The sequence below is a fragment of the Mercenaria mercenaria genome, chromosome 7, assembly GCF_021730395.1.
Source record: "Mercenaria mercenaria strain notata chromosome 7, MADL_Memer_1, whole genome shotgun sequence".
Lineage (NCBI taxonomy): Eukaryota > Metazoa > Mollusca > Bivalvia > Venerida > Veneridae > Mercenaria > Mercenaria mercenaria.
The window spans coordinates 22,767,270-22,792,114 of NC_069367.1; the positions used below are offsets into that span (position 1 = coordinate 22,767,270).

Sequence of the window (24,845 nt, forward strand, 5' to 3'; positions counted from 1 at the left end):
GGATACCGGAAACAAACATTTTTTTACGCCTAAATATCCAAGTATAATAATAGATCTTGTAGGACGTGTTAACGAAATGACAGGGGCTTGTGAATCCAAACTACTCATCGGCGTGGGATTTTAATACGTAGGTTTTAGTCATTTCCTAAGAAATTATTCTATTTCATGTAAAATCCTTGGTGCCCGGTGCCTCACGACAACGATGCTTCGAGACGATAACAATATTAGTAATAGTTTAACCTCTACCAGTCGTCACTTCCGGTGAAGAAAAGGAAAATCGGTCAACTGTTAAGCTGCATTTTTTTGCTCTGTTATTCACGATTCATGGGAAGACTGGTTGTATAGGACACGTTTTTAAGACCTAAGTGTCTTGTCCTTTTATCTGTACGTGATTGCAATGTGTTCTTGTTAAAATTGTTTTTTGTATTGAACTTTTTTTTGCCACTGCCCTGGTCATTCCAAGTCCGAAAGTGCGACCCAGCCCACTTTTTAAAACCTGTTTAAGGTAGTTCTGCACGTTTGGTTCGATATTTTTTCTACAATGTAGAATTTGATTAAACTCTGAAATTTCAAAACTTCAGAAATTCTGTTTATTATATACCAAGAAAATTCAGCAATAAAAAAGATAGGGTCGTGACTCCTGTGCTTGATTTTTAGCTCGACTATTTGAAGAAAAGGGGAGCTATAATTATTTCTACTCTCCCCGGCATTGGCGTTAGCGTGAGCGTCACACAAATGTTAAATTTTGTGTACCACCCCAAATATTTTCAAAGTCCATTGAGCTTTGCTTTGATATTTTGTGTCACAGGGTGAGAAAAATGTGCAGTCAGTCCGGGGCTCGAACCCGGGATCCCTCGCTTACAGGGGAGTGCTCTACCGACTGAGCTAACCGGCTGCCTGACACATCTTCTCCCCTAATGTGACCAAGTCCGTACCATGACATACACCCCCACAAATTGGAAATTCGACCTCGAATTCCGGAGGTACATAATATTGCAAGCGTCGTAAGACTGACCAAGCAAGGATGCCACGGTCCCACGTTGGGCGCCAAATGTCACAGGGTGAGGAAAATGTGCAGTCAGTCCAGGGCTCGAACCCGGGATCCCTCGCTTACAGGGCGAGTGCTCTACCGACTTCACAGTGTATAGACTCTCTGTACGCCTAAACGGAAGTCGCCAATAACTAGGCGTTCACTTTCGTTTTTCAAATTGTTGGAAGCTGTCGGTAGTAATTATTTTTATGTTTTTCTGTGGCTATTTGAAATAAATATTCTTCTTGTATATATTTTTCAATGTATGATAAATGTCTCTGCAACAAACTGTCGTTAAATAGACACTAACACATGAAAATAAAAAGTATTTTCACCAAAAACACAACTGGTCATAGCAAAAGACGATGCATTCAGGCTAAAATGCCCGTTATTTAGGAAGTGCGAAGGAAATACGTGTCAGAACCGCTTCTGAATGTTACATTATCAATCCATGCACATGAGTTTATACCTACAAATATGAATTTACAATCCTAAATAGTTGAAATATTGTTTAATTCAACATACATCTGAATTATGCACTGGCCGCCTAGTCGCAAAACTTTATATAAAAACTGTTCCACTTTTCGCCAAAACACTGTACGCCTATTCAATAAAGAAATGACGGAAGTGTTTGGACTTGCAGGCTCTATACACTGTACTCCTTGAATTTAGAAATATAAATTTTGTATTGTATTTTACTTGCGACTGTGAAACAGTATTTATTAGTCTGTTTCACCAACGATGTCCTTGTCTTGGACAAGAAATAAAATCTTTATACATGTTTCCGCTAACATTCAAGAAAAATATATATTTATTTCGCTCAGTTTGACGGACACTTTGTTTGTTTTCTTTGTTTTTTTTAGCTCGACTGTTCGGGAATAGGGGTGCTATTCTACTCGCCTCGGCTTCCGCGCTGGCTTTCTTGGTTAAATTTTTTCGGCAACCTTTTTTGTCACATCTTTTTTACTTTTGCTTAAACCTTACTGTATCTTCGCATAAACATTGTGCAGCATACAAACGAAGCCTTTTTATACAGGGTCCCTGTGTCCATTATACCCAAGGTCAATGTCACTCAAGGTATTGCACATAGTGTTTGACATTATTTTTTTTTAATTTAAGCTACGCCTACAGACACACGCGCTATGAATGTTTATACGTGTTTCCGCTCACATACGAGAAAAAATATATATTTATTCACTCAGTGTGACAGGACACTTTATTTGTTTCTTTGTATTTTCAGCTAGACTATTCGGGAATAGGGGTGCAATTCTAATCGCCCCGGCTTCGGCGTTGGCTTTCTTGGTTAAAAGTCTTAAGGCAACCTTTTTTTCGTCACATCTTTTTTACTTTTGCTTATTCCTTACTGTAACTTCGCGTAAACATTGTGCAGCATAGAAACAAAGCCTTTTTCTGCTGGGTCCCTGTGTCCATTATACCCAAGGTCAATGTCACTCAAGGTATTGTACTGAGTGTTTGAAATTACTTTTTGAATTTAAGCTCCGCCTACAGACACACGCACTGTCTGCCTGGTTGCTTTGTACAGTCAAAGTGTGCAATGAAAATGAGTCCCGCTCATCTATCTTTCAAGACGGTGGTAGCTTTATTCATATTATTTATACATGTAGATCAACTGAAGTAATCACTAGGAGCCAGGTCATTTTAGTTGAATGAAAACGAAAAAGAACCAGGTGTTAGCTTCGATCTGCTTGATTTTGAATGATATCAGCGATGCTTTAGAGCCGGATATTAAAATAAACAGAAATTACCAGTTACCGCGCCGACGGCAACTGTTTTTTTTTCTGTGAGAGATGATAAAGTTCCCGTCGTAAAGTCCGAACAAGTCTCTGTGATGCCGAAAATTGATCAAACACTGAGTTGTGCCACGTAACGATTAAATGAATTATGCGCTAGTGATTTATGTGTAACGAATCTAGTCATTATTGCAAAAATCAATTTCAAACACTATGCAGGTTAGAGTTTATTAATACGCACTTACCAAATTGAGTTAGGCGCACAGCTGCGCCGTGCTAGACCAATTTATTTTGATAAATGCTTACTAATAAACACTAACGAAAAGTGGAATCGAAACTGCAGTAATAGCATTTAAACTGGTCCATGACTGTTACGAAAACGAAAGAAGTTATGACTATTACATTTTAACTTTTGGTTATTATAAAACAAAGTCAAAACATTGAAATATAAGAATGAAAAGAAGTTTTGAATAGGCCAAAGAAGTATAAAATTATTTTTATAGCTCTTTGAATAGGCATACAGTTTTTCGACTAAGCGTTCAGTCCGGATTTTAAAAATTGCGATTAGTGGACCAGTAATATATCGAATAGTGGGACAGTGTAATCGGCACATATGTCTCTGAAAAACACATTTTCCTAAAAGCGTATTCGTTACTATAGGGTCATGCTGGTATTTATCGACGCGTAAGATATTTATCTATGAATTAGCAAAGGTTTCAATTCTTTGCAAAAGCTTGAGATACATGTATTTCAAAGAATTGACAGTTTCATTACAATATCGAACAAATACTCACGCGTGATTTGACTTGAAATTAAGTATATTAAGAGTTTTAACGGGCGTGTTTGGTATCCACGACGTAAACAGTAATTCCATATCGATATGTAAAATAAAAAATACACTTACTTCATGCTATATTAACGAAATAAACAATGAAAATCCAAGCCATCCGCGACAGCAAAAAATTGTGTTTTGATTTCTGAACGCCTAGTTTTTGGCAATTTCCGGTTGGGCGTACAGAGAGTCTATACACTGTGGACTTGAGCTAACCGGCTGCCTGACACATCTTCTCCCTTAACGTGACCAAGTCCATACCGTGACATTTGCATACTTGTTTACCATCAATGGCATCATGACCCCAGTCTATAAAAAGGAGGAGGCAACTCTATCAAGCATTTTGACTGAATTATGGCCCCTTTTCGACTTAGAATAAATTTTAAAGTTTGCTTACCACCCCAAATATTGAGATATTGCTTTGATATTTTGCATACATGTTTACCATCATGACCCCAGTCTGTATAAAGGAGGAGGCAACTCTGTCAAGCATTTTGAATGAATTATGGCCCCTTTTCGACTTAGAATATGCTTAATGTAATATTATAGTTTTACTTACAGCTTATATTATACTATCAAGCACTGAGAATAGTCAAGCGCACTGTCCACTGACAGCTCTTGTTTGCTAGACTGATTTAAAAAAAAATAGACATGCAATTTTTCATAATGGAAGTCTATGGGAAAATCATAACTTTCATAACATTTTCGCGAATAGAAATTTTTCTACTATGTAGAATTTAATGAAACTTCCCACAGTTGTAAATAATGATATGGCCTATAATGTGGTGAAATAAAGTCTATGTGCTTAATTTTGAGATATTTGACCATGATTAAAGTGAACCGCACTTTTCACGCTAATTTTGAGACATTATTTTGAATTTTTAACGTGTCAGATGTTTTAATATCATATTTAAACTTAAGTTTTAGACAGTAACAGTGCCATTGTAATAAATTTACTCATAAGTTTCTATTAATTTATAAAATGATTTTCATTTCCGTTCGCCGAATCCAGGCTTTATTCCGTGTTTTGCGGATATATGATGTTACGCCATCACTTCCGGTTTATCAGACGTGCAGAACTACCTTAAATATTTATCTGACATTCTTGTTATTTTCAGAATGTCACTTTGAATTAAACAACGAACAGAGCAAAAGGTCCCTAAAATGTTTGTTTGATTTTAATGCATTTTACTGCACCTCCTCTAGATGACTTGATAAATTTGATTGGACTTGTATCTGGAGGTGGCTAGGGGCTCTGGTAACCAAACCTCTAGACCTCGTTTGGCTTTGGGATGTCTTATTTTATGATCTGATATTTTTTAGTTGTCATCCCTCTAAGCCACCTGTATTTGCATTTTACTGTTAGGAAAACAAAGACTTAAAAATTCCAAAAAGGCGTAATATACTGGTCAGACTTACTTGCTTTAATAAATTAAACATTAATATGTAGAAACTTAATATGGGTTGAATTTATTCCAGAATTTTAAATAAGAGACTTCGAAAATATGATGTGACAGGTGCGAGGAGATATCTTCCCTGACACAGTTTCAGGAAAGGCCGACTTTCGATATGACACTAAATTACAGAAACAAAACGCAAAATATACATTCATAAAATGTCAGGGAAAATTCATTATCAGAGATGTAATCATTACAAATACTTTGTACATGTTCCCAATTGGGATTTTAATTGGGGATTTCCTAACAGAAATCTGCGTTCTAGCCATCTGGTAACCGAACGGCAAGAATGCACTTTACTGGTACGCACTTCCTGCTAGGATTTTAAAAGGCAGGGTGTGCTTGTTATAATCATTAAAAAAAAATGTAACAATTAATAATCTGTTCATTAAAGAAAAAAGGTGGGTGTGGGGGCAGTAGCCCCCATAAGAATAAATGGGGAGTATTTATTGAATGTGCGTACCAGTAAAGTGCAGGTGTCCCAACCGTACGTCTAGCCAAGGTTAAGGTTTTTCTAGCCGTCCGGTAATCAATTGATTTAGAATAGTGTTCTGTGTAATAAATTAATTTAATAAATTTTGTTTGCCAAACAAAAGCAGTATTTGCCTGTACACAAATACCAGGCTTAATTAAGACTGAAAGTTTGATATAATTATGTTTTTAATTTCTCTTCCTAGCGGAGGTGTGACAAAAAATAATAATGGCATAGAAATATTTGATGACATTTTAATCATTTAAAAAAAAAACATTCTTATTTTTGTGATCATGTTCAGGGCATGCTAAAAAGGGAGTTTTATAATTTCTCTTTACCTTTTCTGTACCAAATATTCTGACGCAACACTTTATCTTTCCATTATCTTTGAAACTTCTGTTTGTCAAATATTTCTCAGGATAACAACAACAACAACACAGTTGAAACGCTCCTAAGCAAAGACCATAATTTCATAAGCAGCGTTTATAACTACATGTAAATATGAATATATAAATATTTAATTATTGTACAATATTTTAACCAAAAAATACTTAATTCATTTAAATAAATTGATTACCAGAGGACTAGAAAAACTCAAGCGGATAGGCTAGGTGTCAAAATATCTTATACATAATGTTCGTTATAGAAATACCCCAATAATTTCCTGGATTACCAGTTGATCCAGACTTGTGTACAGGACAAATTATACTTGTACCCCAAGAATCTGTAATCTGGGAAGCTACCTGTTTCCATAATTCTATTAAACAAAGTATGTACATATGGTGCGATAAGATAGAATGTGGTTGTTGAGACGAGATATGGACATTGTTAGCCAGTTTCATCTGGTGTTTAGGTTTGATTTGTTTACGTGTTTCCCAGTATTATGAAATGTTGATATACATATGCTTTCAGATAGAAAACACTTTTGAAGTTGGTGACTTTACATCTGTGAAAATGCCTTTGTTTGGAAAGTCACAGAAAAGTCCACAGGAGTTGGTGAAGTCACTGAAAGAAAGTCTAGCTGCTCTGACTCGTGAGACAGGAAAGACTAAACTGGAAAAGGTATGGTAGTTGTTTTATATACATTTTAAGCTGAAAATGAACTATTGTGATTCTATCTGTGTGTCTTCCATTATGTACGTTTAGATTTTAATGTTTAAATACTGTCGAGATGTTCATTTAAGCCTAGTCTTTATGAAACTTTGTTGTGGTGTTTGCCACAGTACAAATTCAGACACGTTTAACATGTTTAATACTTGGTCATCTGCAGTATCATATAATTATAATAAATTTATGAAATGTAAATCTTTCACAGAATTTCTTTCAGAAATTGTTGCCTTTCATGATATGTCTAACAGTATCATATATTCAAGTTCAAATGACTTGGCACATATGTTCCCCTTTTATGAGATGATGTGTCCTGCATATGAACCAGACCTTGAGTCAAAGACACATTAAATTTTGGGAGGTCAACAGCTTACAGGTTCCATTTCATGCTTAGTTCATTATAACTGTTTTTCTTCAAGGGATTTCAGCATTACTTGGCACAAATGTACCATAGGTGTGTCAGTGTGACGTTAATCCCAACGAAGATGAGAAAAAGTACCTTTAGTTTGTTTTTGTTTTTAACCCTTAGCCTGCTGCAGGCGAATTTAACAGCCTTTGCAAACAGCTTGGAACCAGATCAGACGCCGATTAAATCGGCGTCTGATCAGGTTCCAAGCTGTTTGCTACTCTGACAATATTTCTTCCAATTTTGGAGCAAATTGAATGAACTTTACAATTTTAGCAGACGACATTTCCAGCAGACGACAATAATTATTTATCTAGCATGCTAAGGGTTAACTGCCCTATAACATGATAAAATCATAAAATTATGTTCGCATTTAATTTTAAAAACAGCTATTTCTGTTTAGCCAGAATTATCAGTCTTAGATTTCTAGACATTTTCTAACAATCTCTTCATCATTTATGATTCATGTTTGACACATTTTTGATATGTTGTACCTTGTACAGAACATTGTATTGACTGGCAAAGTGCCTAGTTGGTGGATGTAAATCTGTTACAATTTCTTGTTGTACATTGTACATTAAATATGTGTCTGTCTGTGTTAGTCCCCTACCAGTGGAACACCAGAAAGGGCTAATTTGGCTAAAGGAATGCCGTCCATACGTCTGTCTGCCTGTCCATCTGCATTCTGCAATTTCTCAAAAAGTATTCAAGCTAGGTTCATTAAACTTTTTATGTAAATAGAGGGCAATATGTAGATGCACATACATGAGTTATGCTTGTAGGTCATAGGTCAAGGTCACTATTGAAGGTCAAGTAAAAATTTTCTGCTTCATAACTTTTATATGTATTGATGGATTATCTTAGTGCTGCACACAAACATTCCCAATGATGAGACTGTGTGTCAGCACATGATCTATGCTTGTTGGTTAAACAGATGTTTCTATGCTTGTACATTGTAAGTCAAGGCACTATTTAAATTTAAGTAAAATAGTGTAAATGTTTCTTAGCTCCCAAATATCTTGAAGCATTTTTAGCTCATCCGATTTTTTGAAAAAAAATGAGTTATTGTCATCACTTGATCGGCGTCGACTTTGCCTGGTTAAGTTTTATGTTTAGGTCAGCTTTTCTCCTAAACTATCAAAGGTATTGCTTTGAAACATGCAATACTTGTTCACCATCAATAGCTGACCCTGTACAGCAAGAAACATAACTGCATCATGCGTTTTTGCAAGAATTATGGCCCCTTTTGGACTAAGAAAATATCAAATTTCTTGGTTAAGTTTTATGTTTAGGTAAACTTTTCTCCTAAACTATCAAAGGTATTGCTTTGAAACTTGCAACACTTGTTCACCATCATAAGCTGACCCTGTACATTAAGAAACATAACTTTGTCCTGCTTTTTGCAAGAATTATTGCCCCTTTTGGACTTAGAAAACCAGATTTCTTGGTTAAGTTTTATGTTTAGGTCAGCTTTTCTCATAAACTTTCTCATATGCTTTTTTGCAAGAATTATGGCCCCTTTTGGACTTAGAAAATATCAAATTTCTTGGTTAAGTTTTATGTTTAGGTAAACTTCTCGCCTACACTATCAAAGCTATTGCTTTGAAACTTGCAACTGTTGTTCACCATCATAAGCTGACTCTGTACATCAAAAAACATAACTCCATTCTGCTTTTTGCAGGAATTATGGCCATATTAGGACTTAGAAAATCATGGGTAGGACAATTTTTCTATTATACAAAAAAATCAGTTGAGCGTCAGCAAGGCGGTGCTCTTGTTAATCACCTACCAATAGAACACTGGAGGGGACTATAGGAATGCCCTCCTTCTGTCTGTCGTTTCATTAATCTGCCTGTGTGTATGCAAATCTGAACTAGGCTGCAAGTACTCAAACAATATCTGTTAGCAGCAACCACAAGGGACAAACACAACGTTTTCTGCCAGTAGAGGACTTCTGTATTGCCAAGTGCTGCAATAGTCAGTCACTTGTTTATTTAGTATCTTATTTCCTGTTTATTTTTGCTTTAGGCCAGTGAAGATGTATCCAAGAATCTTGCAGCAATTAAGACAGTTCTTTATGGTACTGAGAACCAGGAGCCACAAACAGACCAGGTGGCACAGCTGGCACAGGAAATGTACGACTGTAACATGTTGTACCTACTTGTACAGAACCTGGGCAAAATAGATTTTGAGGTAAGCATTCAATTGTACTTCTGTATAAAAAGATTCTAAGATTATCTTTTATCTTGCTTGAGCACAAGCTGTTCAACGTCATCTATTTCGATTGCACCATGTCAGTCTTGTGTGGTGACTGGTCATCAACAATCTTAATGTTAACACTGTAGAGATCACAGTTTTTGTCAAGGCCATTGCTATTAAAAATAGAAAAATGCATTTTACTCATTTATTTCTGTTAGAAATGAGACATTTTGACAAAACTAACACCCATTTTGAAAAAAAATCATTCTGCAGGTTGTAGGTTGAGAATTTCTTTTAAGTGCCGGCCTTAACCAGCTTGACAGGGTATAACAGTTCTCAGAATTTACATGAATTAGTAAAATGTTTCAGGGGAAAAAAGATGTTGCCCAGATTTTCAACAACATGTTGAGGCGTCAGATCGGCACAAGAACCCCGACAGTTGACCATCTTGGTCCCAGAAAGGAAATACTGTTAGAACTAATGAAAGGGTAAAACATATTCCATTACCTAGTCCCTTTGTACGGTAAGGGTGACTGTTCAGGTTTAGCAGTAATTTTTAGCTTATCTGATTTTTTGAAGAAAAAAATGAGTTATTGTCATCACTTGATCGGCATTGGTGTTGCCTGGTTAAGTTTATGTTTAGGTCAGCTTTCCTCCTAAACTATCAAAGCTATTGCTTTGAAACTTGCACCACTTGTTCACCATCAATAGTTGACCCTGTACAGCAAGAAACATAACTGCATCCTGCTTTTTTTCAAGAATTATAGCCCCTTTTGGACCTAGAAAATATCAAATTTCATGGTTAAGTTTTATGTTTAGGTAAACTTTTCTCCTAAACTATCGAAGGTATTGCTTTGAAACTTGCAACACTTGTTCACCATCATAAGCTGACTCTGTACAGAAAATCTGGACTTAGAAAATCAGATTTCTTGGTTTAGTTTTGCGTTTAGGTCAACTTTTCTCCTTAACAGCCAAAGCTATTGTTTTAAAACTCAGAGCGGTTATTGATAATTCGCCATTAAAAGCTGACTCTGCACAACAAGTACCGTAACTCTGCATTGCTTTTTGCAAAAATTATGGCCCTTATTGGACTTAGAAAATCATGGATAGTACAATATTTTTATTACACAGAGACAAAAAAATCAGATGAGTGTCTGCACCCGCAAGGCGGTGCTCTTGTTCAACAGTATGTCAGTATATATGTGTAATGGCAGGCAGTTAACCTAACTTGTTTTTTTTGATTCTGTACCATTACTTACCTGTTCTCCACGTCCTTTACATAAGAAAGTCACTGGTGGAAGATGAAATGCTTTCAAACACAGTGGCTTTTATCAAACTGTCAAGAAAAACTTGATAGTAATAATAAAAGTAATAATGATAAATAGTCTAGCGCGCTGTCTCCTGTGACAGCTCTTGTTTGTTATACATGTAGTGTATTATTTGGATACAAAAGTTATTAATGAACAGCACTGCCTTTTCTTAGATGATGGATCATTAGGGAAAATATTTCTATATAGACCGACCTTGAATTAGTCTCTTTGTGGGTCAAATTATTCGATTTTATGTCTTAATGAAAACGCAGATTTACTGTTAAAACAGAAGTTACTCCTCCCAGGCCGAGTAGTTAAGGTCACTGACTTCAAATCACTTGCCCCTGACCGAGGTAGGTTTAAGCCTCACTCATGGCATTGAATTACATCATATGAGGAAGCCATCCTGCTGGCTTATGGAAGGTCAGTGGTTCTACCCAGGTGCCTGCTTGTGATGAAATAATCCACAGAGGGGCACCTGGGGTCTTTCTCCACCATCAAAGCTGGAAAGTCTACATAATATTATGACCTATAGTTGTGTTTGTGCAATGTTACACCCAACAAAACAAAGCAAACAGTTGAAATTACCATGAAAAATTAGTCTTCCAAGAAAATTATTGATTTTACAGTGTTTTTGAAAGTGCTACAATTTCTTTGAATATTATTAGCTCGACTATTCGCAGAAAAGCCTAGCTATTCTACCCACCCTGGAGTCGGCATTTCACACCTTGGTTAAAGTTTTGCATGCAAGTACATACAGCTATCATTTAAAGGCATATAGTTTTGAAACTTTTTTTTTTCTAGATCAATTACCAACCTCACTGGGTCAAGTCCCATAGCTCTGACGTGTATTTTGGGCAAATTATGCCCCCTTTTGGACTTAGAAAATTCTGGTTAAAGTTTTACAGGCAAGTTACTATCTCCAAAACTAATGCAGTTATTGAATTGAAACTTCACATGTGTCTTTGGGGTTATAAGACTAGTTGATAGCATCAAGTCCCATAACTCTGACCTGCATTTTGGCCAAATTATGCCCCCTTTGGACTTAGAAAAGTCCTGGTTAAAGTTTTGCGTGCAAGTACATACAGCTATTACTTAAAGGCATTTAGATTTGAAACTTATTTTTTCTTTTTCTAGATCAATTACCAACCTCACTGGATCAAGTCCCATAACTCTATTTTGAGCAAATTATGCCCCCTTTTGGACTTAGAAAATTCTGGTTAAAGTTTTGCGTGCAAGTTACTTAACTTACTATCTGCAGAACAAATGCAGATATTAATTTGAAACTTCACATGTGCCTTCGGGGTTATAAAACTAGTTTATAGCATCAAGTCCCATAACTCTGACATGCATTTTGGTCAAATTATGTCCCCTTTTGAACTTAAAACTCTTTTGATATTTTAACATTTTGGGTAATACTTTTCTGCTTCTGGGACAATATTTCGAATAGTCGAGCATTGGCTGTCTTACGGACAGCTCTTGTTAGTTAAATAATATTTAATTGTATTTGTTACTAAGACATATAAACAAAAATATGAACACAAAAATAACATATACAAATGGATTGGGCCACAAGTTATATCAACATCAGCAAACGACTGTTTCACATAAATAGTCCTATGAAATATGTTTCAAAAGAAGTGACAAATATTCTATCTTGTGAACCATTTCTAATTTCAAATGTATGATTCTAAAGTGCTTTTGAATTTGTACAGATACGAGAGCCAAGAAATAGCTTTGACATGTGGAATGATGTTACGAGAGTGCTGCAGGTATGAGCAGCTGGCGAAGACAATGTTGTATAGTGATCAGTTCTTCAATTTCTTCACATATGTTGAGGTGTCGACGTTTGACGTTGCCTCAGATGCTTTCTCTACATTCAAGGTTTGTTAATTTGTGATTGCAAACACCAGTTTTTAGCTCATCTGATTTTTTGAAAAAAAAATGAGTTATTGTCATCACTTGAGCGGTTGTCGGCGTCGGCGTCGGCGTTGCCTGGCTAAGTTTTATGTTTAGGTCAGCTTTTCTCCTAAACTATCAAAGCTATTGCTTTGAAACTTGGAATACTTGTTCACCATCATAAGCTGACACTGTATAGCAAGAAACATAACTCCATCTTGCTTTTTGCAAGATTTATGGCCCCTTTTGTACTTAGAAAATATCAGATTTCTTGGTTAAGTTTTATGTTTAGGTCAACTTTTCTCCTAAACTATCAAAGCTATTGCTTTGAAACTTGGAATACTTGTTCACCATCATAAGCAGACCCTGTACATCAAGAAACATAACTCCATCTTGCTTTTTGCAAGATTTATTGCCCCTTTTGGACTTAGAAAATCAGTTTTCTTGGTTAAGTTTTATGTTTAGGTCAGCTTTTATCCTAAACTATCAAAGCTATTGCTTTAAAACTTGCAACACTTGTTCACCATCATAAGTTGACCCTGTATAGCAAGAAACATAACTCCATCCTGCTTTTTGCAAGATTTATGGCCCCTTTTGGACTTAGAAAATATCAGATTTCTTGGTTAAGTTTTATGTTTAGGTAAACTTTTTCTCTTAAACTATCAAAGCTATGCTTTGAAACTTGCAACACTTGTTCACCATCATAAGCTGACCCTGTACAGCAAGCAACATAACTCCATCCTGCTTTTTGCAATTATTATTGCCCCTTTTGGACTTAGAAAATCATTTTCTTGGTTGAGTATTATGTTTAAGTCAACTTTTCTCATAAACTATCAAAGCTATTGCTTTAAAACTTGCAACAGTTTTTCACCATCATAAGTGGACACTGTACATCAGGAAACATAACTCTATCCTGCTTTTTGCAAGAATGATGGCCCTTTTTAGACTTAGAAAATCATGGGTAGGACAATATTTCTATTACAGAAAAAAAATCAGATGAGCGTCAGCACCAGCAAGGCGGTGCTCTTGTTAACTTTGGTAAGACGGTAAAAAGTAAACAAAAAGCTTTATTCAATCAAAATGGAATGTTCTGAACAGACATTATCTACATAACACTAATTTGACCTGGATTTTTTTATGCCCCCGAAGGGAGGCAAATAGTTTTTGAACCTTCTGTCGGTCTGTCAGTCTGTAGGTCTGTCCGCAATTTTCATGTCCGGTCCATATCTTTGTCATCCATGGATGGATTTTCAAATAACTTGGCATGAATGTGTACCACAGTAAGACGACGTGTCGCGCACAAGACCCAGGTCCGTAGCTCAAAGGTCAAGGTCACACTTAGACGTTAAAGGTCATATTTCATGATAGTGCATTGATGGGCGTGTCCGGTCCATATCTTTGTCATTCATGCATGGATTTTAAAATTATTGGGCATGAATGTGTACCACAGTAAGACGACGTGTCGCGCGCAAGACCCAGGTTCGTAGGTCAAAGGTCCTAAACTCTAACATCGGCCATAACTATTCATTCAAAGTGCCGTCAGGGGCATGTGTCATCTTATGGAGACAGCTCTTGTTTTTATTAGCTCACCTGTCACAAAGTGACAAGGTGAGCTTTTGTGATTGCGCGGTGTCTGTCGTCCATCCGTCAACTTTTCCTTGTGACATCTCTAGAGGTCACAGTTTTCATGGGATCTTTATGAAAATGGGTCAGAATGTTCATCTTGGTAAATTCTAGGTCAAATTCGAAACTGGGTCACGTGCTGTCGAAAACTAGGTCAGTAGGTCTAAAAATAGAAAAACCTTGTGACCTCTCTAGAGGCCATAATTTTCAATGGATCTTCATGAAAATTGGTCAGAATGTTCACCTTGATGATATCTAGGTCAAGTTCGAAACTGGGTCACGTGCCTTCAAAAACTAAGTCAGTAGGTCTAAAAATAGAAAAACCTTGTGACCTCTCTAGAGGCCATATATTTCACAAGATCTTCATGAAAGTTAGTCAGAACGTTCACCTTGATGTTATCTAGGTCAAGTTCGAAAGTGGGTCACGTGCCATCAAAAACTAGGTCAGTAGGTCAAATAATAGAAAAACCTTGTGACCTCTCTAAAGGCCATATTTTTCATGGGATCTGTATGAAAATTGGTCTGAATGTTCATCTTGCTGATATCTAGGTCAAGTTCGAAACTGGGTCATGTGCGGTCAAAAACTAAGTCAGTAGGTCTAAATATAGAAAAACCTTGTGACCTCTCTAGAGGCCATACTTGTGAATGGATCTCCATAAAAATTGGTCAGAATGTTCATCTTGATGATATCTAGGTCAAGTTCGAAAGTGGGTCACGTGCCATCAAAAAGAAGGTCAGTAGGTCAAATAATGAAAAAACGTTGTGACCTCTCTAGAGGCCATATTTTTCATGGGATCTGTATGAAAGTTGGTCTGAATGTTTATCTTGATGATATCTAGGTCAAGTTCGAAAGTGGGTCACGTGCCTCAAAAAGAAGGTCAGTAGGTCAAATAATGAAAAAACGTTGTGACCTCTCTAGAGGCCATACTTTTCATGGGATCTGTATGAAAGTTGGTCTGAATGTTTATCTTGATGATATCTAGGTCAGGTTTGAAACTGGGTCAACTGCGATCAAAAACTAGGTCAGTAGGTCTTGAAATAGAAAAACCTTGTGACCTTTCCAGAGGCCTTACCCTTGAATGGATCTTAATGAAAATTGGTCAGAATGTTCACCTTGATAATATCTAGGTCAAGTTTGAAACTGGGTCACGTGCCTAAAAAAGCTAGGTCAATAGGTCAAATAATAGAAAAACCTTGTGACCTCTCTAGAGACCATATTTTAATATTCATTGCAGATTAGGCCTATTTGGCTAATAATAATCCACACCTAAAATCACCATGCTAGTGGGAGCTATTGTGATCACGCTGTGTCTGTCGTGTGTGTGTCCGTCCGTCCGTCCGCCATCAACAATTTTGTTTAAAAGACATCTTATCCGAAACAACTGAATGGATTTTGCTGAAACTTGGCATGGATGTCCCTTGGATAGTTCTCTACCAAAGTTGTTCAAAATGGTTCCACTTGATTGCACATAGAGCTAAAAATAGAAAAATCTTCAAACAACATCTCCGCCTAAACCGATGGTCTGACTTTGAAATAACTTCACACAAATGGTCCTTATGTTATGCTCTACCAAGATTGTTCAGATAATACTGATTCATCAAAAATATGGCCGCCAGGGAGCGTGGTCACTTTTCCCTATATTTACATAGTGGAAATTTAAAAAATCTTCTTGTGTGAAACTGCTGGCCCAATTGTAAAATAATATTACACAAATGGTCTTTGTGTCACCAACTACAAATAGTGTTCAAATTTTTCTGATTCATCAAAAAACATGGCCGCCAGAAGGCTTGGTCAATCTTCATCAACAATTTCTTTAAACAACATTTCCTCCACTGAATGGATTTCGATGAAACTTAACACAGATGATCTCTGGGTAGCCCTCTTTCAAAGTTGTTCAAATGGTTCCGGTTCTTTGAACATATGGGTCTTTTTGGTTAAAAATAGCTTTCAGCTATCAGACTTCAAAAATCCTTTTCTCTAGAGCTTTGATATTTGGCATGTGATATTAGGGTTTAGCTCTCTACCATACTTGTCCAAATTATTGCCCTAAGGTAAAAAAAATGGCCATGCCCCTGTGTCTGACATGTACTTACTATAGGCTTTTATAGAAGAAACTTTGAAAATCTTCTCTAAATCAATAATAGCTAGAGCCTTGATTATTTGGCGTCTGATATCAGATTTGTAATGTCTACCGTAATTGTTCAGATTATTGCCCTAGGTTCAAAAATGTGTGTGACAACATGTGTATAATATAGGCTTACCTAGAAGAAACCAAACTCTGTACATATACAAACACACTTGAAGCCTTGTACACAGGTGAGCGCTTTAGGGCCAGTGACCCTCTTGTATCAAATACACCATCACTCTGTGAGCCTCTGAATGAATGAAGTATATATGAATTTTAACACTTATACTTTCAGGAGTTGTTAACCAAACATAAGATGCTTGCGGCTAATTTTCTGGAAGCTAATTATGAGAAAGTGTTCGAACCCTATCAGAGGTTACTGAACTCTGAGAATTATGTGACTAGAAGACAGGCACTGAAGGTAGTATTCATATATGTACTGTTAACTTACCTTCTTATTCCTAAAATTTACCATATATTTTTAGCTCACCTGGGCACTAAGGTGAGCTTTTGTGATCACCCTGTGTCCGGCGTTAGTCGTCCGTCCGGCGTCAACAATTTGTCTGTTAACACTCTAGAGGTCACATTTTTGGCCCAATCTTAATGAAACTTGGTCAGAATGTTACCCTCGATAAAATCTTGATTGATTTCGATATTGGGTCATCTGGGGTCAAAAACTAGGTCACCAGGTCAAATCAAAGGAAAAGCTTGTTAGTCAGCCCACTATGAACTGGAGAGTTTCCTCAATTTTGGCAATCTTAATTGACAACATGGAATCAGAATGTTAACACCTTTAATAATAATCTTGGAACTGGGTTCGATATTGGGTCACCTGGGTCAAAAACTAGGTCACCCAAAGGTCAAATCAAAGGAAAAGCTAGTAACACCTAGAGGTCACAATTTGGCCCAATCTTAATGAAACTTGGTCAGATGTTATCGTCAATAAGTCTTGGACGAGTTTGATATTGGGTCATCTGGGGCCAAAAACTAGGTCACCAGGTCAAATCAAAGGAATAGCTTGTTAACACTGTAGAGAGGCCGCATTTATGACTATATCTTCATGATACTTGGTCAGAATGTTAATATTGATGATCTTAAGGTCCAGTTTGAATCTGGGTAATGTAGGATCAAAAACTAGGTCACCCGGTCAAATCAAAAGAAAAGCTAGTTAACACTGTAGAGGCCACATTTATGACCATATCTTAATGAAACTTGGTCATGATGTTAATCTTGATGATCTTTAGGTCAAGTTTAAATCTGGGTCAGGTGGGGTCAAAAACTAGGTCACTAGGTCAAATCAAAGGAAAAGCCTGTTAACACTCTAGAGGCCACATTTATGACTTCATGAAACTTAGTCAGAATGTTAAACTTGATGATCTTTAGGTCTAGTTTGAATCTGGGTCGTGTTCGGTCAAAAACTAGGTCACGGGGTCAAATCAAAGGAAAAGCTAGTTAACACTTAAGAGGCCACATTTATGACCATATCTTAATGAAACTTGGTCAGAATGTTAATCTTGATGATCTTTAGGTCAATAGGTCAGGTGAGCGATACAGGGCCTTCATGGCCCTCTTGTTCTTGTCTTTTGATTACTAAGCATAAAGGCATGTACGTAGTGTGCATGTTCCAAAAGGGTAGTATAGGGTGGTGGCCCTTATAAAAAAGCTTTTACCATAGATGTAATCTGCATCATTTGACATAAATGTTAGGGGCCTTTATGGCTGAAATGTTATGTGTGCTGAATCTTAATTGCTTGCCCCTAACCTCTCAGGTTTGAGCTCTGCTTTGGTTTTCATGTAAAGAAGTCATCAAGCTTGCTTATGCAAGGTTAAATGTTGTATTCAGGTGCACACCTGTGGCTGAAACGAGGCCTGGAAGGGCCCACAGGGTCTTTCTCAACCATTAAAGCTGGAAAGATGCTATGATTATGTCATAGGGTGAAAAAAAATGTGCTGCCCGACCGGGACTCGAACCCAGGTCCTCAGAATACGGTTCAGATGCTCTACCAACAGAGCTACCTGGTCGGCACCTACATATTTGTCTCCCCCAAGATACGCGACATATGTGTTTTTGACTATCTATGACCGTCCTTATTATTTAGTGCGTCCTTGTCCTGTTTGTTCACGTCACTTTCATTTCCGAGCAATAACTGGAGTACCATTGTGACCAGAAATTAAATTTATAGGGTTGTACAACTGCTGGAGTTCGCGCCATCTAATTTCATTTTGGTACACTCTTTCCAATGGTCACTGAGTTCACAGGGGCTTCTGATCATTGCAAAACATTTTCGCCTCAATAATAAGAGCTCCACTTGACCCAAATGTGAAACTTCATAGAGTGATTGTCATGAAACTGTAGTTTGAACCATCTGAATTTTTGGTCAACTCTTTTCAAAGTCAAAGGTAAGGACTTGAACATTGGGAAAGAACATGATCGATTCTAATTAATCTAGGAAAAACGCATGACCAAATGTTGAACCATAGGAAGTTGGTCTGTGAAGAGTAAAAGATTGTATGTTTCTGGGGAATTACATTTCGTCAAAGGTCTCAAGTCACTGGGCCTGAACATTCAAAACGCATTACTCGCCATAAAGAGAACAGTTGAACAGTGTTGTGATAAACTATATACGAGGATGATTATACAAATGCAAAGTGATTATCACCCTATTTTATTGGGGTAAATACATCATATTAGAAAAGTCACACGGGTAATAATTAATAACAATGAAAACATTTCCGAACCTAGTAACCTGGGGAACGCATTACCCGATGTTGAAAACTTAAGTAGGATGATTTCTGAGAGTAAATGACCTTTTAAATTTTGGGATACCCCCTTGTAATAGTCATTGCCAACGGGATACCGTGAAATGAAACACATTTGTGCGTCAGTAAACTTGATCGAACCACTTTACCCCGCAATTGATTGAAACTAAGTCATTAGCGACAATTCTGACAAGGTAGATACTGCCATAACGATATTTTGGGCACTTGTGGTCGCCCAGGGGTGGCCTTGAACAGTGAAACCAATTTCCGAATCCAATCACGTTTTAGAATTTCTCATACCCAGATTGTATGAAATTTCATAATGAAGTTCGTTATTACAGAGTTAAGTTGACCCCTATTGTTTTTGAGATTGTCCTTAACGTCGTTAAGGGTTGACGTCACCCGGGCTCCTGATCAACATTGCCATAATCAGTATCCATAATAAATCTTGAGAACCATTGACCAAGATATTTGAAACTTCATAGGATTTTTGAAACTAAAGCAGAGTAGAGCAACCCTTATTGATTTTGGAGTCAAGTCAGAGTCACATGGCGTTCATGTAAATCATTTTTTGGAAATAACTTGAGAACCACTTGACCTACAATGTTGAAACTTAATAGGATGATTGGACATGCAGAGTAGATGACCCCTATTTATTTTGAGGTCACTTGATCAAAGGTCAAGGTCACAGGAGCCTGAACAGTGACTTGAGAACCACTAGGCCAAGAATGTTGAAATTTAGCGGGATGACTGGACATGCCAAGTAGATGATCCCTATTGCAGCCAACCATCAGTGTCTCTTTGACTTTCGCTCCTGACCCCTATTGACTTCTTGCCTATAGGACTTTGCATTTGGGGAGACATGCGCTTTTTTACAAAAGCATTTTCTAATTTCTCCCTGTTTTACTATTCAAGTCCAATACTGCGACAATTACAACCTGTCAGAATTGTTTGACTATCACTGTGACACAAGGTCAAGCAAACATTATATAATTTAGTTGCGAATATTTTCTGCTATGCTCTATGTTTGTTCACAGTGCACTTGTCAAGGTATACAACTACAAGTTCACACTGTATGTTTACTCAGTTTAGTTTATTGACAGAAATTGAAGGATTTAACTTAACTTTACTGTAGTAAATGTCACACATTTTTAAAAACTTCTGGAAATACTCTCCTTTTACCTTAATACATTTTGCCAACGGGTTAATTACCCAGGGTAGAAGTGAATTACGATAATCATCTTTGGGAATTGCGTTCAGCACATTCAACACTTTCTTACGAAGTTCTGAAAATGACTAATTCATCTTTACACCCCGCAATTCACGTTTCAGTGTTGGAAACAGGTAAAAGTCATTAGGCGACAAATTCGGTGAATAAGGGGGATAATCTTGCAAATTAATTACTAGATATTCTATGTGACTTGTGGTCGCTTTCGATGTGTGGGGTGGCGCATTGTCAGTATGCAGGATGAAATGGTCCAACTTTTCCGGGTGTTTCCAAATCCAGCGTGTTGCAATTTTCTCATATTTAACTTTTTCTTCAAGATTGTATGGACAATTTCATATGACAAGTTCATTTTATTACAAAGTTCTCTGACAGTTAACCTCCTATCACTGTTTATGAGATCTTGTACCCTTGTAACGTTCTTACCGTGCGTTGACGTCACTTTCCGGCCACTCCGTGGTAAATCATACGCATTTTGCCAACCGTTGTTAAATCAGTCATACCATATATAAATTCTTGTTTTCGACATTGAACGATCACTAAAGGTACCCTGTACTTCTTGCACAACTTCATTTTTACTTTTTCTCTTTAAAACTAAAAAAAAATAGAGCAAACCTTTGATCTTCCGCCATTTTACTACCACGGAACAGTAACACGTGCAGGACGTAACATATGACGTCACAACTCCTGTATGACGTCATCGTCCGACTATTTAGTCTTAAGTGACCATAATTGTTAATTTTCACCAATGTACCATTGCTAGAATTAAAACTGTTACGGTTTGAACTTACGTGAAAATGGTGAAAAGTATTCAAAATGCCCCGCCTATGCATATTGAGCGTTACCTTAGCAACTGTAGATTTTAGCATTATATTAGTATAAACTTGAAAATTTAGCAATACATTGCTTATATATGTACCTACTTCTGGCTTAAGTGTGAGAAAGATCGATATGATTATAAAAAAGTTATGAGCATTTTCCCGTTATATATTGATCATCCCTCGTATATGGTTGAAAAATTAACAAGAAAGATAGACACATTGCATCCACCGGACGCCTAAAATTGAGGTGATGTAAAACCCTGATCTTGTAAAGAAAATTTATCAGAGGTTTTTTTGTGTTGCTTAGTTCACTGGATTTACTTTGCAAATTTTCTGGAGACACTAAGTAGTGGCAGGTGTCTTGCTTTAACCTGATTTTTGAAGAATAACTGTACTAAATTGAATGCCAAAAAACAAAGGTTGAGCATTAACATGATAGTATTTTCAGCTTTACTATTTACAGTAGGGCTTTTGTTGTCACCTTTTCATTGCCATCTGCATCTACTGTACAAGAGTTTTGCATGTGGGCAGGTTTCTCTAAAACTAATAGGCCTAAAGCTTTCTAACTTTATATGTCTCCGGCACCGGAGTTGACCTTACGGGACAAGCTAGAGTAACTGTAGCTTTTGTTTTGCCAAAATTATGTCCCTTTTTAATTTGTATGTAATATGTAAGCAGTTTTCTCAAAAATCAGTTTGCTAAATGTTTTCAAACTTCACACATAACTTCGGCATCATAAAATGATGACAGAACCTAGTAAGCTTTTATTTTGTTAAAAGTATGCCCCTGTTTTAGCGTAGAAATTTTTTGACAGTTTTGTATATTAGCATTTTCTCATGAATTACTTGACCAAATATTTTTTGATTCTGGACTCATATTTAGCATCATTGGATGACCTCACTCGGCAAGTTCATGAGTGTGACTAACATTTAGGCAAAACTAGGCAAGGTCATAACTCTGCCTTACATGTAGGCAAAATTATGCCCTTTTTCAACCATTATCTCTAATCATTTATACTATTAGTTGATCTTATTGGAGAGTTGCTGTTAGATCGGCATAACTTTACCATAATGACACGGTACATCAGTAACACTCATCTCCTATGATACATACTGTTAGTTGATTTTATTTCAGTTGCTTTGATAGTTACTGTTAGATCGGCACAACTTTACCATAATGACATGGTACATCAGTAACACTCATCTCCTATGATACATACTGTTAGTTGATTGTATTTCAGTTGCTTTGATAGTTACTGTTAGATCAGCACAACTTTACCATAATGACACGGTACATCAGTAACACTCATCTCCTATGATACATACTGTTAGTTGATTGTATTTCAGTTGCTTTGATAGTTACTGTTAGATCAGCACAACTTTACCATAATGACACAGTACATCAGTAACACTCATCTCCTATGATACATACTGTTAGTTGATTGTATTTCAGTTGCTTTGATAGTTACTGTTAGATCAGCACAACTTTACCATAATGACACGGTACATCAGTAACACTCATCTCCTATGATATGATGAACATGCTGAGAGAAAAGAGCCGGAATATACAGTTTGAAGCCTTCCATGTCTAAGTAAGATAAACAGTCAGCTGTCAAAACCTAATAGATATCCTATATGTACCGAGTTATTTAAGCTTTTAGCCTGGATTTCCTAAGTCCTAACAAAACTCAGATCTTTTCAATTTTCTTAACCCGTTGAAGAGGTCATAAAGATATTAATATACAGTTGACACTTGGTATCTCGAATTCCAAGGGATCGAAGGTTTTATTTTGAGACAACAGAAATCTAACTTAAAATGATATTTTGTGCATGTGTTTTTGGGATGAGACTTTAAGAAGTCTTCAAGATAGCTGGAGTTTTGAGATAAGAAAGTTCGAGATATTGTGTTTCAACTGTTTATATGAAAGATACGTTAATGTGTCTCCTTTTGTCTATTGATTTGAAAGTGGCATAAAATGTGATCTTAAAAGACAAACATTTATTCTTGAATTAGAAAATTGGCCTTTTTCTTCTGTGAAATTACTATTTTACCTTTGACTAAGAAAACTGGCTTTTCTCTGCGTTTTAATTACTATATTTTACACAAAGCCCTCCTTTCCCTTTTGAAAAAAAAAGGCTGGGAAAGTTAGCTGGAGTCTTTTGTCAAGGGGGAAGAAGTCTGCTGTATATTGTAATCAAATATTTCATTGGTATTGAAGATTTGACCTATCATTAAAACTCTATAAAAAGCGAAATGATCTTAAGAGGCAGTCTTGTTTTATAAAGGTACCAGATGATTTGGGCAAGAATTATACCATATTTGTGTATGTTGGTGTCATTGTTTGGAAATTAATTAGTTTAAAAGTGTACTAAAGTGACTACGGGAATAAGTTAATTCTGATTTATGTAAGCCTTAGCCATATTCAAAACAATAAAAGGTTTGCGCTTTAATCTTATATGACTTTTAAAAGTGCAGGAAGAAGTTTATGATTGAATTGTCACCGCCTCGGTAGCCTAGTGGTAGAGCGTCCACTTCGAGTGCGGGAGGTCGCGGGTTCGATCCCCGGCCGAGTCATACCAAAGACGCAAAAAAAATGGTACTAGCAGCTTCCTCGCTTGGCGCTCAGCATTAAGGGGATAGTGCTAGGACTGGTCAGCCCAGTGTCAGTATAATGTGACTGGGTGGGATATTATGCCACGTGTCTACGACGTGATATTCCAGTGAGGCAGCACTATAAAGTTGGGCATTGTGCTCACTGCTACAAGTAGACACCGTCGTTTATATGACTGAAAAAGTTGTTGAAAAAGACGTTAAACCCAAACACACACACACACAATCATGATTGAATTGTATTTTATAAAAGTAAGGAACTACTCTTTAGCTAGGTTATGATTTCATCATGTGGTATTAGTTATATTTTCCTTTTCTTGTAGGTATTCGTTGCCAACCCCAACAAACCGAAGCCCATCCTCGACATTTTACTACGGAACAAAGACAAACTGGTTGACTTTCTCACCAAGTTTCACACAGATCGCTCTGACGATGAACAATTTAATGATGAAAAAGCCTACTTAATTAAGCAAATAAAAGAATTAAAACCGACAGATGAAACGTAACAGCACGACTACGCCTAGGAGATTTTTTCTTTGTCGACTAAAATTGATGTGATATGCATTTTTATTATTCAGTTGCAAAACACTAGTGTGTAATAGGAATAGAAACATGGATGCAAGGGAACTGTCTTTTGCAGAGTTGTCTGTGCTTGTTTGCACTATCAGTTGTCATATTATATAGCTGCCATGTTGAATTTTGTTTAAGAGATATAACCGATTTGATGAATGTAGGACAGAATCCCCATTGTGAAATTTCTTCAGTGTAGACAAAATATCCTCTTTTTGTATTGATTAATAGAACTTAAAATTAGAAAGTTTTCAACATTAATTGAAACATAACAATTTTTGTAGCGATAATTATTCATTATACTGCAAATCAGTAAATGTTTGTGGGGAATAAAAGAGGAGATAATTTGTCTGTCTAGGTCAAATTAAGCAGTGGGAAAACATTTTTCATAGTACAATTTGACGTTTGTGTGTTGACAAGCTGAACAGCTAAATCATTAGTATTAGAGGAAATTTAAGTCCTATTTTCAGTGGAATTTAGGTTAGAAATATTATATTGGGGCTGAGAGTGTTTAATGTTCCATTTTGTTAAAGTTGTTACTTCTTAAATGAGCAGATACCAAGTTAAGGTTGAAAACTATGATTTTTATGCCCTTTTATTTCTGAAATCCTGCACTGTATTTGTACAAGTCATTTGATTATATGCAC

General features: G+C 36.6%; 1 protein-coding gene across 1 annotated transcript; it reads left to right on the top strand.

The window, feature by feature from the left end:
- The first annotated feature begins 245 nt into the window (after nucleotides 1-245).
- Nucleotides 246-24,214, top strand: LOC123554758 (protein Mo25-like). The gene is given in 10 exon segments (XM_053547779.1): nucleotides 246-384; nucleotides 6,455-6,604; nucleotides 9,084-9,248; nucleotides 9,624-9,742; nucleotides 12,280-12,448; nucleotides 16,508-16,633; nucleotides 22,471-22,544; nucleotides 22,546-22,609; nucleotides 22,907-22,909; nucleotides 23,952-24,214. Coding segments are annotated over 9 exon segments (1,011 nt in total). The 5' UTR covers nucleotides 246-384; nucleotides 6,455-6,496; the 3' UTR covers nucleotides 24,135-24,214.
- The last annotated feature ends 631 nt before the right edge of the window (nucleotides 24,215-24,845 follow it).